Below are 14,430 nucleotides of genomic sequence, written 5' to 3' on the forward strand. Positions count from 1 at the left end.
CATTTATCAAGTTTATCTCAGTTGTGCCCAGCCACATGAACATAAGACATGCATCCAAATACTCGCAAATGGGATAAATCAATCTTTTTATTTTTCAAAATTTCAAGGGGAGATTTATCCTTACAAATTTTATTTGAAAGTCTGTTAATCAGATAGCAAACAATTAAAACAGCTTCAGACCAATAATTTTTTGGAACATGCATCTGAAACAACAAAGATCTTGTATGTTTATTTTTCCTTTTAGCAATTTCATTATACTGAGGTGTTCCTACACATGATGTTTTGTATATTATACCAATATTCAATAAATGCTTAGAAAAAACTTTATTCATATACTATGTGCCATTATCAGTACGCGGAATTCTAATATTGCCACATTAGATTGAGTGGAAATCAGTTGGAAAATTCTTTGAACATATGGAAAACTTATGTTTTTTATTTCAATAAATATACCCAAGTGGCACGAGACTAATTATCAAAGCAACAAAATATTTAAAGCTATCATAAGAATCAATTGGGGCAGTTCCCTACACATTAGTATGCTTCAAATAAAATGGGTCCTTTGAAATATGCATAGAAGACTGAAAAGAAAGTCTTGTTTGTTTTGAGAACTTGCATATTTCACAAGAATGCCAGTTTAAAGATAGAGATGGCAATAAAAATTTCAAAACTTTATCTGAAGGGTGTCCAAATATCCAATGTCACAGTTTATTAATATCGAAATTACCTTGATTGACAACCAAATCCATATTCTCGTGATTCAATAAATATAGCCTATGGCACAATTTTTCTTCACCAATTTTCCTCCCCGTGGTCCGGTCTTAGAAAGTTACAGAGTTTGGAAAAAAAATAACATTGCAATTCATGCTTTGAGTAATTCTACTAACCGACATCAAGTTAGATGAAAATGATGGCATAAACAGAACTTCAGAATTATGAGATTTGAAGAAAAAATTGATTTTACCAACACCATGACAGGAATCAAAGAACCATTAACCATAGACACACGGTTCATATTTGTATTATTATTTAGGTTTGATAGATATTGTAAGTTACCTGTCATATAAGGGTTATCTGTATCCAAGGATAAAGAAGAAGGATCACTATTGTTACTTAGTTGTTGATAATGATCACAATTGCAGTGATTGATTTGAGTGGCCGTGGTCTGAGCGGACGATCTGTCGACTGTTCTGTTATTAATGAGCCTTAAGTGTGGGTATAGTACTTAACACATCCTTCACACATCATATATTGTTCCAGTGATCACATCTAGAACACCCTCTATTATTACAACAATTTTCACCATCGCAATAATTGTTAGAGCATCTACCTCCACCATTATTTTGAGGCCTTTCGTTTCATATTTCTCATTATTAACAACCAAAGAAGATTTATCAACACTTTCTTCAGGGAAATCGAGATTCATGATTTTCTTTCTAGTTATGTGTCGAAATTTTGATTTTCCAAGTAGATAATGAAAAACAACTTTCGACTAAAAGTCCATTAAAAAAAACAATAGTAAGTTTCATGTTACAATTCTTTTATGAATACACAAAAAACAAAACTGACTTGAGGAGTAGATAGTAATTAAAGAGTAGATAGCACCACAATCGGAAATAACCGAAGACGTCAATGAGAATTGTTATTTCTCTCTCTAGAAATCACTGATGTGCATACAACTGTCAGCCATTTGAATACTCACAATCACAATAACAATGTCCTTTCCTTCAAAAATCAAATCTTGTAAGTATTGGACCAATAACCACTCTAAGGTTAAAATTCTCAAAACGCCACCCACTCTGCCACATTCATTAGAAAATCGATTTGCAAACCCTTGCATTGACCTGTATGCAAAGCAAAAGCTTAAAAGGAAGTTTGCATCCCACCGTTTGCAAACCAAAAGCTTAAAAAAAAAAAAAAAAAAAAAAAAAAAAAAGAACTTTGCATCTCAAACCCATATAATAATGGCCACAAACAGGGAATTGTAGAGAGAGAGAGATCGACATGTAAATACCACCTATTAGATTCCGATGATGCACCCCGTTCTCAATGAAAGGCTGTGCCTCGTTTAGAAAATCTCGTGCAAGGACAACTGTACTACTCCAATCACCGATCTGTGAATCTTGAGAAGTAGCAAGCGACAAGGACCTTACCACACGGAGGAATATGTAATGAAAGAACAAACCAAATTGGAACCCACAATCATCGGCCAGCTTCGGGTCGTTTGTGATAAATGAGCCTGCTCCGATACCATGTAGAATTTACAACAAGAGAAACATTGACGCATGAGAGAGAGAAAAAGATCAACAAATAAGATACGTGGTTCGGCAATTGTGCCTATGTCCACATAGAGCAAATCAGTATCTCATTCATAAAGAATTACTCTAATTTACCAGAGATTTATAGAGTTATAATTGTCTTTTAAGAAACAAACCTCACTACAATAATAATCCCACAAAATAAGCAACTTAATATGTTGTAATATATTATAATATACAAGATAAGAAACTAAATATCTGATTTCTATAATAGTATATACAAGATAGGAAACTAAATATTTGGTTTGTATAACTGTCAACATTGATATTCTTGATTTTGATGCAGGTTATATCCAAAATCAATAGGTTGTAGATTAGATTTACCACCATTCCTCGATACATGCTCAAATGAACAACAAGATCTCTTAAGAAATCTGATCTATGATAAGGATAAACGTGAAGATGAAAATGTTTCAAAAAAGGACCTTACTCGAGAAGAATACATAGATAAGGTAGACTTATCACAATCATAAACCTTGAAGATCTCAAGTATATTGAAAGGGCGAAGCATTCAAGAGATTTAGAACATTAGAATCACAATAGCCTTCTAGAAGCATGGTCGATTCATAAATCACGAATTATGTTGTTTAAGAGATTAATGAATAGATATTGAGAAAGCCTTTACATGCCAAATATTGTACTTTGAAGTATCCAATATTAGGAGTTAAGGGATAAACTGAATTTGATGTTTGTATTCATTCCTTTTTATACGTATTTCTTGGAGATTTCTTCTTACCACGAATAATACTTTGGCCAACAAATAAGAGTCTGGTTTTGATGTTGAATTCATTTCCGTACACCTCAAAATTCAATGAGAAGTTTTCTCCAATCAAAGAGGATTGACACATGACAAAAAATTTCTTATTTTTTACTTTTATTTAATTTTAAAAGTATGTATGTTTTAATTTTAATTTTAGGCTTTTATTTTTAGATCTTTTGGTTTTCTTATGAATTATAGTTTTTTTTTAATATAGTTTTAGAATTTTTAAGTGTTTAGAAAAGTACTTAGAGTGTTTACATAGTATTTATTTTTATCATAAAATTGTAATATTTATTTTTATCATAAATTGTAGTGACAAATTTTTGTGTTTAAGTAAGGACACAAGGTCAAATTATTATTGTTTGTAGGGACAATTAATCTCATTTGAATATCAATATAGACTATTTAAGAGGCGCGCGGGAGTTCTCGAGGCAGGGGTGGCAATGGACCTGACTAGACCCAGGACCAGATAGGTATACCCGACCTCGGTTCCTGGTATGGGTCCAAATTTGGACCCCAATGCTATTCAAGTTTAGGTCTGGGTCCAGCCGGACCTAACCTGTAACCGTAGTCATAAGTTATATGATGACAATCATGTGTCTTTAGGCACACGCTAGGCGTTCATATTATCACAATATTGGCAACATTTACAAGATTATTGCCGGAAAAAACGAAGCTCATAGTCATAAGGTATATGATGGTAAAAAAAAAGGCAAAAATAATAATAGTAAGCTCATAGTCATAGGGTGGCAATGGATCCGACCAAACCCAGAACCCGATGGGTCCGGGTATGGGTCCAAATTTTGGACCTGAATACTATTCGGGTTAGGGTCCTGGTCCAACAAAGACCTGTACCCACCCGTTACCATCCCTACCTCGATGCCATTCCACGTAATTTTTAGAATTGAAAGAGAAGAAAAGCTTAGGTCTTTGGAATCCTAGCTTGGGGGAGGAGGAAACGTTAAGTTTCTCCAAATTATTACTTGTGTTTGGCTTGAAACTCTTGTTGATTTTACTGTTGTCTCAAATTACCTATATTAGTTCGGTATAACACAAACAACTAATTTAATTGAAAATTTATCAAAATCAGTGTTTGACAGGTTTTGGCTAGTCAAACCATCCGATTTTGACCAATTCAAACCCACTAAGCAAAGGTGAGAAATTTTCTCTAGTATATTTTTTATTTTTAATTTATTATTCTTACTTTTTTTTCTTTTTCTTTTAATCTGATCCAAGCAGTTTGACAGGTTGTTGAACCAGAGTTCATACCAACCCCTCGCTAGTTCAATGGCTAGTCCAATCCTAATAACTATGATTTATATGCAATAGGTCTGGTGGTATACTTTACTAGAATGGGATTTGCTATGTCCCATCTCCTGTTTTAAAAGTACTGAAGTCGACTCGGGTCTAGTGGGACATCGGGCTGCTTCTTGCCTAGGCTCAGGCAAATCGACCGATACCCTTTTTTATATCAAAAAGGTAAATTTTAAAGTTTTCTGCTTTTTTTATTTCGTCTGATGATCCAGATCAAACCCCTCATTTTGCATATGGACGAGTTTTTTCATTGACTCTCACAATAAAAATCTCACCATTTTTAACCCTAAAACTTAATTTGACGTTGTTGTAATCTCTTTCTCCTTTATCAACCAAACCATCTAAAATTTGATAAATGTTGGTATTAGAGCCCTCTAACAAAACCCATGATAATTTGCTGGAAAAAAGCAAAAAAAAAAAAAAAAAAATTCCATGATTCAAATTTCAGGGATTTTTAAACGCAAAATAAAAAATCTTCTATTTCTCACTTTTTAACCAAATTTATTCATACTTCTCCTAAATATTCCCAACACATTGGTTAACAAGAGCCTTGACATCTTTTTTTCTTGAATCAAAACCAAATATCTTTAAGATCGATATTAAATGCTGCCCTTTTTCCGGCCATTGTTTCTGTCATTTTCTTGTTTCTTTTAAAAATTATTTGAAAACCACATGAGAGCAACTAGCTGATTATTTTCAAAAGAAGAAATTTTGAATTTTGATTTTTTGATACTTAGATCTAACCCTTAAAAATTGGACAGCCTCTATTCAATATCGAATCATTATTATTTTTAGTACATAATCTCTTTTAGAATTTATTAACTGAGATTCGTCTATAGGCTGTATAGACTACATCTCCAAAATTGAGATCTAAAATGTATCTTAGCACGCGTTTTGCTGGAGGGAGTATATGGTAGGAAATATTTTGGCTTTGTAGAATTGGATTAATTCCCAAAAAGCTCTCAGACAATCGTTTGAAGTGGAATTCACACACACCCTTACCTTTGAAATAGAAATAAAGAGCAAAGACATTAGTGTCGGGCACCAGTAATTTTTTAAAAGAACAATCAGTTCAAAAAGTACACATTCCTAAGAAAATTGCTACACTTCTATTCTGTAGTAGATAAGTTTTCATTGATACACCAGAGCTTTTTGTTCCTTTTAAGACCGGGATAACTAAAACAAAACGCCATGAAGGAAAAGAATCCGCATGCTACATGAATGAAGATAATAAGTAAATCAATATATACAAGCACTTCAACAAAAGAAAAGACTTCACATACCATAGGATGCATAGCATCAATTTAGACCACTTAACAAGCAAAAACAGAAAAGCGATAACAAAAACCCTAGGAGACCAAGTGAGAAGGCAAGAAAACTTTCAAAACTGGGGCCTTGGCTGATATCTCGACATTGCTTCCATATTGGATAGGATGGAAGACATGACAGCCATCAATATATATCATTCCTTCTACAGATTTCCATACAATGTGTATGGATTGATCGGGTGAAATTGACCCATGCATCAAGTGGGAGAACATACCCGGATGAATGGGTTCTCTCACCATATAATGAAGATCTCTAGATAATATTGGCATTGGGTATCCTCCAGCTGAGAGCATCGCAGCTGTTGATCCAGCGGCAGTGCAAATCCTAAGACCGCTAGATCGACAGTGTACTAAAGCAGATGAGTTTTCAAGATCTTTCTTCAACCTGCATATATACAGAAATTTTACTTTTTAAAAATGTCCAGAAAACGCCAGAAACTAATCTTCAGCTTTTGCCACTCTACTTGCATCGTCACATAATTTTTCAGCAATTCATCATCATCATCATCAGAGCCTTATCGCATCTATTTGTTGTCACGATTCCTATTCCGCCAAAATTTTGGCAAAGTTTTACACTGGCTACCTACCAAACACAACCCTCATCCTTTACCCTACCCGGGCTTGGGACTGGCATGAGCGGTAGAGGGCCGGCCAAGGCAGAGTTGATTAGAAGTTTTGGGAGTTGTATAACTTTAATTAGAAGAATAGAAGAGAAGCAAAAACTCCATTAAAAACCTCATCAAAAGACTTTGTGAGATGCTAAAAACATCTACTACAGCTGAATGATAATGTAAGAAAATGAACATATAAGAGTTGCAATTTCTCTGAGATTTCAGCAGTCTCTATTGTTTTAAAGAGTGTGTGATTTTATATCGACTAGTATGTGACACAGGATATCTCATTATTTTTTTCATAAACTTGGTGATTCTTGTGAATATGCACTTCATTTCTACCTTTATGCCCTAAACACCTAGCCAATAGGCAAAACACTTCATTAATATCAATGTTCCTTTTGGGTTTGGCAGTTTCAGCCTACCATCTTTATGGTTGGTGAACAATTCAAATCTCAAGTTCTACTTAATCCACCATGGGTCTTAAGGTCTTATGAGTATGTACAAAAATCTAATTTTTCAAACTTAAAAACAAAGGGAAAAGTAGGGAGAAGAACAATTGCCTAAATAGAAGAACGAAAAACTTACTGAAATGAGAAGCTTGACACTGCTGCTGGACAGGGGTGAGCAATTAGAACATCGTTGAGAGGATATGTAGACAATGGAAGATCATTGACACGTATCAAAATTCTAGTCAGTTCTGAAGGTGTTTTGTTCCCTTCAAGGACTTCATCAAGGACCTGTAAACATGAGGAGTCACACATGTTAAAAACATAAAATTCTTTGTTTTGTTCTTCTTGCTAGTCCCTTCCTAACAGCTGGAGGTGGGAAGTAGGTCACAGATCAAAAACTCAAATTAATTAGAAAGATGTTCAATTTCGTTTATTTTTCTTTTACTATGAAATGATCCCACATATGTAGCATAACCATAAACACTAAGGCTGGAAACCTATTCACCAATGGGTTGAAAACCCTGAGTGAGCAGTGGGATCATAAACAATAAAAGGCAAAGGATATTGACCCTTGGACCACCCACTAAGTGTTCATGCAAAAAGAACAAAGCACATCAAATTGAAGGATAATTACATGTACACTCGGAAGAATAGACCCCCTCAATAGAAACCCACAACTTGATCAAACCTTAAGGATATCATCGGTAACAGGCACTGTAACAGCGAGTTCCCAAACCAACCTCTACCCACACTATTGCAGAAGCCTAACATTGAGATGCATATTGAAAAGATGCAAAAATCTCTCCAAAGGAGGTTTTACCAATAGGTAACCAATTTGCTACCATCACCACCAATGGTACCATGCAAGCTCTTCACATGCCCAAACTGCCACTCAACCCCTAGCTTCAGGTTAACCAGATATTTTACAGATTATAACAATAAAAAAGGATATTCAGCAAATTTTACCAGAAATAATTTCCTTTTGTCCCTCTGCTTTTTTTTTTTTTTTTTTTTTGAACTTTACAAGTGGCACTTTTTGTATGTTGCCAATAGCATTTCGTAATGAGCTTACTGTTTAAATGACAGGATTTTAAAGAATCATCACTAAATGACATGAAGTCATGCGGTAATTTCGTTTTTTTGTAAAAAAAAAATTGATATTTCAACTCAATGGAGTAAATGAGAGTGAAACCGTACATTCCCCACAAACCATAGAAAGCCAAACTCAAAGTGAAATTGCGCAGTCCCAACAAATTATAGCAAGCCCAACAACTAATTTCAAAGCATGACATGGTCATTCAATTTCCCTGTCAGCAGAAGAATCACCAATTTCCAGGTGCTTCTTTTGAGAAATGTGGGAACAGAAAGGCAGGTCATGTAAGATAAATGAAAGCACGCTAGAAAGTTGAAGGTCTTGGACTCTGATTAATATTTAACATACAAGGCACCTAAATGCAGCCCTTTCCTCTTTTCACATTTTTTATAGTAAATATGCATTCAATGTTTTGCAGGCCTTGTCAGGCATAAGCAGTTGTGGTTAAGACTCAATCCTGAGGTAAAGCGGGTGACGAGAACCTAGGATGCAAGCTGATAAACCAAAAATAAAAATCAAAACAATAAGAATTACACACACATGTGCATACACACGCATGCATGCATACACACATGACTAGTGCGCACGCACACACTCCAAATAGTAGCTTAAATATTTGCTTAAAGTTTGTATAGTATTTTTATTCCTCATGGAAAAATCCAAAAAATAAAAAAAAGGTTTTTATAGCAGAGCACAGACGATAAACGTTAGAGAAACAATAAAAGAAATGATAACAAATATTTTTCAAAAAATGAAAAATTTTAAAATGTTATTACTGTTCTCATTTTCCTTTTCTTAGGGAACCACTCTGGACATGTCCTTGATCACTTCGAATCATCCCTTCACTAGGAGCACTCCATTTTATGAGTTCCTAACCATGGTGCTCACCTGAAAGGGTATTTCCAAGATCAAGAAGGGCCATGAGCTAAGGCAACTGACTCCATTGCACATGGGAGAAGAGTCTCAATCAACTGCCCATGTGGGATAGTGGATGTCGTAAGTTGTGGCAGTGGGGGAACGCGTACGCGTGGCCCCTGTCGGAAAAAAATAAACTAAGAAAAAGAAAATCCAATAACGTACTTAAACTAGCATAGAATTCATCTAAAAAGTATTACAACTTTTTCAAATTACTGTCCTATAGAAGTAGCCAACATAAACAGATGCAGATCAATGATCACAAAAGTGGGAGCGCGTGGGAAGCAGATTAGGCTCCACGAAAAGAACTCACAGTATTGAAATTGAAAATGTTCTGGGGTTTTTAACTGCCCCCAGCTACGGGAAATAATAAAAAATAATAAAAATAAAAGAAAGCTCCACTGGGACCCTATCACAGACCCCCACATGGGTGGTCCCTTTCTTTTATTTTTGATTTGAACCATTACATGTTGAGTCAAAGGACTTTCATCAAACAAGTAAATTAGGATCTGAGGTGGGAAAAATAAAGAGAACTCTAGGCATCTGCTAGCAGTACATAGTGAAACAAACCTCTTGATTGTATGGGGTTTCCTTCTGGTCTTTGGCCAAAGCCAACATTTCTGGATCCCAAGAAACACAGAAAAGCATTGTTGGATAAATCTTGTCTGTTTATGTTAAAAGTGTAAGGGTTGATAAGGAAAATAGTCACCCTAAAATAAAACAACGAGAACCTGGCCCCCTTTCCTCACTAATTGCGGACCAATTTTCAGTTGTTACAAACTTTACAAAGTATAGCTGAGGGTTTTAATGAAATTATGGTTTTCATGAACTGTAGCTGTAAAATCAATGTTTATCGAACGGAGCTTGAAATGTTGAGGACAACATTGTCACAGGCAGGATCAGATATGCATTTTTAGTAAATCCATTTTCTTTCTATTGCTAATATCACTATCAGTTCTGAATGATAATATATTGCAAATCAATCATTAAATATAGCATATGTGAATATTCAATAACTTTTAAAATTTCTGGCAACTAGCTTCTACCGCTAGCGATAGGACTTGGAAGCAAGCGTGCCTTGCATCTTGTAAATGAATACTATTATTTTCAAATTTTATAGGGAAGGAAAAATGGAAGCCTGCCTATGAGATGGTTAAACCAAGAAGCCAAAGCACACTTGACTAAGTAAGAATGACAGTAGAGCATGATCAATCAATCTTTAAAAGAATTTAAAGGAAATTGCAATACAAACAAACACTCAAAGCAAATAGAACCATGCCAAGCGAGCCATTTAATCTATGGCTCAGTAAGTCAAGCCTGCTAATAACCAAACTTCACAACTTCTAGCCATAAAAGTAATCAGTAATGTTAGGTTTTAAGGTAAGATCCAAACATACTTGCTCAAAATTTCTTCCTGTTGCAGCACATAAATAACCCGTGCTTCTTGTAGCATCAAACTCACCAATCTTTTCCTCCACCTACATAAAGAAGTGAAAACATTCAACATAATGGAATCTTCAATAAGGTTTTCTATTAGACCACTTCAGCACGTCAAATATATGTATAAGTTGATGATCATGCATTTTCAACAAATTGAACCAAGAAAAAATAGACAGTAAAATTTAAAAATTAAAAGTGGAGACAATAGCCGCCAAGAAAATGACCTCAATGTCTTGAGTAGGATCAGAGTTAACTCCCATTACTGGAATTTTGTCGTCCATAAAATGACTAGCTTGCAAAAGAGTTCCATCTCCACCAACTGTAATCACCAAATCAAAATTACAGATTGGCTGGCATAGCTTATTACGCATGATAGATTCCCATTTCAATGATCGCCGTTGCAAAACATCCTTACAAAGGTTTATCGTGTCTTTGTGAACTCTACACCTATCATCCCAGTTACCTAAGAACTGCAAAACCACCATGAAACAATGTCAGTTATAAAGTTAGCATGTTTGAGCACAATCCCGTTGTGGTAATGCCTTACAAATAAGACATTTAAACCAGGTACCGTAATTTATGAGGAAGTTCATCCAGGAGGCCCATTATGACTCATGGAAACTAATACTCTCAAACAGCTTCAAACACTCGAGATTAAGAGGAAACCTTTTGGTGAATAATTGACTAAGACGAAAACCGTTCTTAAGAAATAAACAGTTCCCCAACATAACAACAATAGGCCCTAACAATAGCTAAACAATGGCTACGCAATGTTAAAAAATGTTGTACTATGTGTAAGAATTGTTTAATATGAAACCTGTCTTTGAAATCAAAGTTAGCCCACCTAATTGCTTATAATAAACTATGATTTCCAAGCAATGATTAAGAGCTCAGTATATGTATAAAGTTTAGTTAATGAGGGACGTAACAAATAACAACAGTGTAGCATAAAGGCATTCTTGCCCAAGGCCTGGGTAGTGTGAAGACAAATTTTGGTGTACTAGAAAAAGAACATGTAAAACAAGACATGAAAATGGTGGACGAAAGTGAGAAGTTGGTACTCTATGTTCAGCCATTTCGTGCTTCTGTGAAGAGTTTGTTATCTCATTGAACCATCTTTGTTTCTGTAAGATTTCCAGCTTGACATGGCGACATTCCCACCATTTTCTACATTTTGATAAGGATTCTGTCATTAAGAAGAAGTACAATATAAATAGTAACCCAGAGAGGAAGCCAATTCCTAATACTACCAATTCGCTAAATATACCGAATCATCTTCCCTATGGAGACAGTTTACACTAAATATGGAATCTGACAGCAACTAAGCCTAATCTTTAACAAAATTAGAATCCTGCTTCGCAATACTATTAATTCATCATTTTAATAGCCATCAGTAAGTATCGATTTCAAGAAGGCATTCACATAATTTCTAATCCATGTATAAAAGCTTAAACTCCTGCCCGTCTGAAATGAATCCCAAGGGTCAATGAAGCATCTCATTGCTTCATTTGCTTCAATCTCTAATGAATTTTGAAATCGGCAATACTGAGGTTTACTTTCGATGGATAATAATTGATATAAGGTTTCAAAAGTTGCAAGAGACAACCCCAAAGTAGCAGAAAACTGAGGCCTATAATCCCATAACCCAATGCCTATCCTAGTTCCACCCATATTTCTTAACCGAACGTACACTGTTTTCATTGCTAGGCACATTAATGTCAGACATAAATTCAGCTCAAGCCAAGCCTTCAAGGGATCTTCTTTAGATTAGTGGAGCAACCAAAGTGGAACTCAGAAGTCCCATCATCGCCTTTATTTTGGCAATTTGAAAAAAGGAGAAGGAAAACAGATCATGTCATCAATTACATGATAAAACAGCAACTTATAAACCTGATGGACAATCACTATACATTTTAAGGCCTTCGTGGTCATTGGAATCACTAACTCTGAAGTCTGAAGCAGGTCCACTATAAGAGCATAACTCTCTTGTGATCCACCACATCAGATTCGATGCTGTCCATGATCCTTGGAAACCAAGATAACCTATAAATGACCCGGGACATTTGCCCATTTCCTCCACTAAGACATGCAAATCTAAAAGGAGGTAGCATACCATCTCTTCCAGCTAAACATGACCACACTATCAAAGAAAAAATGGAACTACAACGGTCATTACTGCTCAAGTATCAAAAAAAGGAAAAAAAGATGATGATCTCGATTTTAGAATATTGTCATTGACAGCATCACTGAAAAGTTCCTTCCTTTGAACCCTTCTCATTCATGAGTTCTATGCACTTTTATCATTAAAAAAAGAAAGAGTGTGACATATTGTATTTTTTTTTCTTTATTATTTTTTATTGTTTCATTTTTTTGGTAAGTAACAGCTGATGTGCCTCATAAGCTCTTGTATGTTCTCATCTAACATAAACATGCTCCTTACACTATTGTCTCAGGATATAATAGTTGATTCCTTGAGGTCTCCTTTCATTTCCTTGGCTTACCACTTTGCAAAAAATATAAAAATAAGTAAAATTTCTAGCACAATAAAGAATCTAATTGGACAGGAAAGCCCTCCACTCTCTGGAAATTCTCTCCCTAAATGGCCATTCAATTAAAACCCTATCCTAAAATTTCAATCTACTCCCAAATTTCAAATTCTCAAAATTTCTATGCTTCAAGCAGTAAAAAATGCGACGATGTTTGAAAACCTAGCTTCCAGACGCTTTATGCAATGATATACATCACAATTCTTAAAAATTCTACTATTCTACTCCATTCTAAAGATATCAAGCATCATACTCTGTATTATCACACCCATCAGTAAAAATGAGGCAGCCAAAGACAAAAAGATGTCAACTTTTCTTTAACCCATCAAATTCTTAGCAGCTTATGGGGACCCATTTAATAAAAGGGTGTGGTTTCTATAAGGTTGCAACCTTAAACAATCCAATTAAGTTGCACCTCCAAATTTTATCAAACATGTAATTTTGTGGTAAAAAAAATCTTAAGATTTTCTTAAAATCTATTTTCATATCTAGTTAGAAATTTTAAACTAAAAAATGGTTAAAATCAAGTAGATCTATATGCACATGAAAATCTTGAAAATGGACGGTCTAGATAATGTGTTGCAAGATGTACTTTTTCAGGGACTCAAAAACTTTTTCTTTCATATTCATACATCTCGATGTCGAGATGATCAAATTAGAGGGGTTTTAACATTAAAACAACATTTCTAATAGATTTTTGAGGTGCATCTGTAATTCATCATTTTAAGGTTGCAACCTTATATAAACTTTTTCCTTAATAAAATGAGATGACTCACTACAATTACAGTCATTCTCAGAACTCCAGCAAAAAAATTATAGTTTATGGCAACAACATTATAAAACCCTTACACTAAACTACTGCACACATACTTCCAGTCATATTCTTTCCCTCTCCCTAAGGAATCCTAATAAGATAATGCCAACAAATGTTTCCCACAATCTGATTGAGAGAAAAAAGAAACAGCTTGATTTGATCACAGAAAAACAAATACAGAAGCATGGGCTTTCAAACTAACTATAACCAGATAAATAACCTTGTTACAGAGACTTTCTGAATTAACATGGGAGATTGACAGGAAAGATTAAAGAGGAAAATGATGTGGGTTTATTGGTCAAATGATGATAGAGAATGTTAAAAAGTTCTAATAGCAAGTACCTGGTGAGGATGATTTGGTCGAGTGAAAGGCTTAATCAGCAGTAGAACTCGGCGTATTGACATGTACTCTCCTTCTCCTCCCCCCCCCTCCCCCCCCCCCCCCCCGCTCTCTCTCTCTCTCTCTCCTCACGAACCACCTTCTCCCTCCCCCTCTCTCTCTCTATAGCCTTCGAGCAGCTTCATTCTCTCTGCACTCGTCTCTTCCCTCGCTTGGGTTTCTCTCTCCCCAGATTGTCTGCTACGAATTTTTATCATCGTCACCGTCTGTTTGCCAAGGCATACGGTGAGAGCTTCGGGTGCACTACATATTTGACACGCAACGTGTACAACATATTTTCCTATACCTTTTTGTGGCTTTCTTGACACAACCAATCTTACTCGCTAGATTTTGAAACAAATGGTTGTAAGGGTCTCATTCACTGCACACAAAGTTCAAAGAATTTCTTGAACTTCATCGCATATCTTAAATCATTTAATTTGACATTAATGATTAAAAG

The 14,430-nt window shown here is 35.2% G+C and overlaps 1 protein-coding gene and 1 long non-coding RNA gene across 11 annotated transcripts; both read right to left on the bottom strand.

Annotated features, from left to right (window-relative positions):
* Positions 1–1,486: 1,486 nt before the first annotated feature.
* Positions 1,487–2,242, bottom strand: LOC148783898 (uncharacterized). The gene is made up of 2 exons (XR_016058103.1): positions 2,018–2,242; positions 1,487–1,844 (listed from the first exon to the last, which is right to left on the bottom strand). It is a non-coding gene; the product is annotated as an uncharacterized LOC148783898 (long non-coding RNA).
* Positions 2,243–5,588: 3,346 nt separating this feature from the next.
* On the bottom strand, positions 5,589–14,206 carry NADK3 (NAD(H) kinase 3). Of its 10 annotated transcripts, XR_016058121.1 has the most exons (8): positions 13,934–14,022; positions 11,293–11,417; positions 10,647–10,701; positions 10,456–10,550; positions 10,189–10,269; positions 8,765–8,910; positions 6,920–7,071; positions 5,589–6,105 (listed from the first exon to the last, which is right to left on the bottom strand). XR_016058121.1 is itself a non-coding variant. In XM_020672135.2 (7 exons), the coding sequence occupies exons 2-7, from the start codon at positions 11,305–11,307 to the stop codon at positions 5,742–5,744; spliced, it is 762 nt and encodes a 253-aa protein (XP_020527794.1). In that variant the 5' UTR covers positions 11,308–11,417; positions 13,934–14,104; the 3' UTR covers positions 5,589–5,741. The 10 variants fall into 10 exon arrangements, 6 of the variants coding, with proteins under 6 accessions (XP_020527794.1, XP_020527791.1, XP_020527792.1 ...); XR_016058117.1 differs by having other exon boundaries at positions 10,456–10,701; positions 13,934–14,141; XR_016058118.1 differs by lacking the exon at positions 11,293–11,417 and having other exon boundaries at positions 13,934–14,068.
* Between the last annotated feature and the right edge of the window lie 224 nt (positions 14,207–14,430).

This window comes from Amborella trichopoda, chromosome 1 (assembly GCF_054954075.1).
Source record: "Amborella trichopoda isolate Santa Cruz 75 chromosome 1, AtrichopodaSantaCruz75HAP2 v2.0, whole genome shotgun sequence".
Lineage (NCBI taxonomy): Eukaryota > Viridiplantae > Streptophyta > Magnoliopsida > Amborellales > Amborellaceae > Amborella > Amborella trichopoda.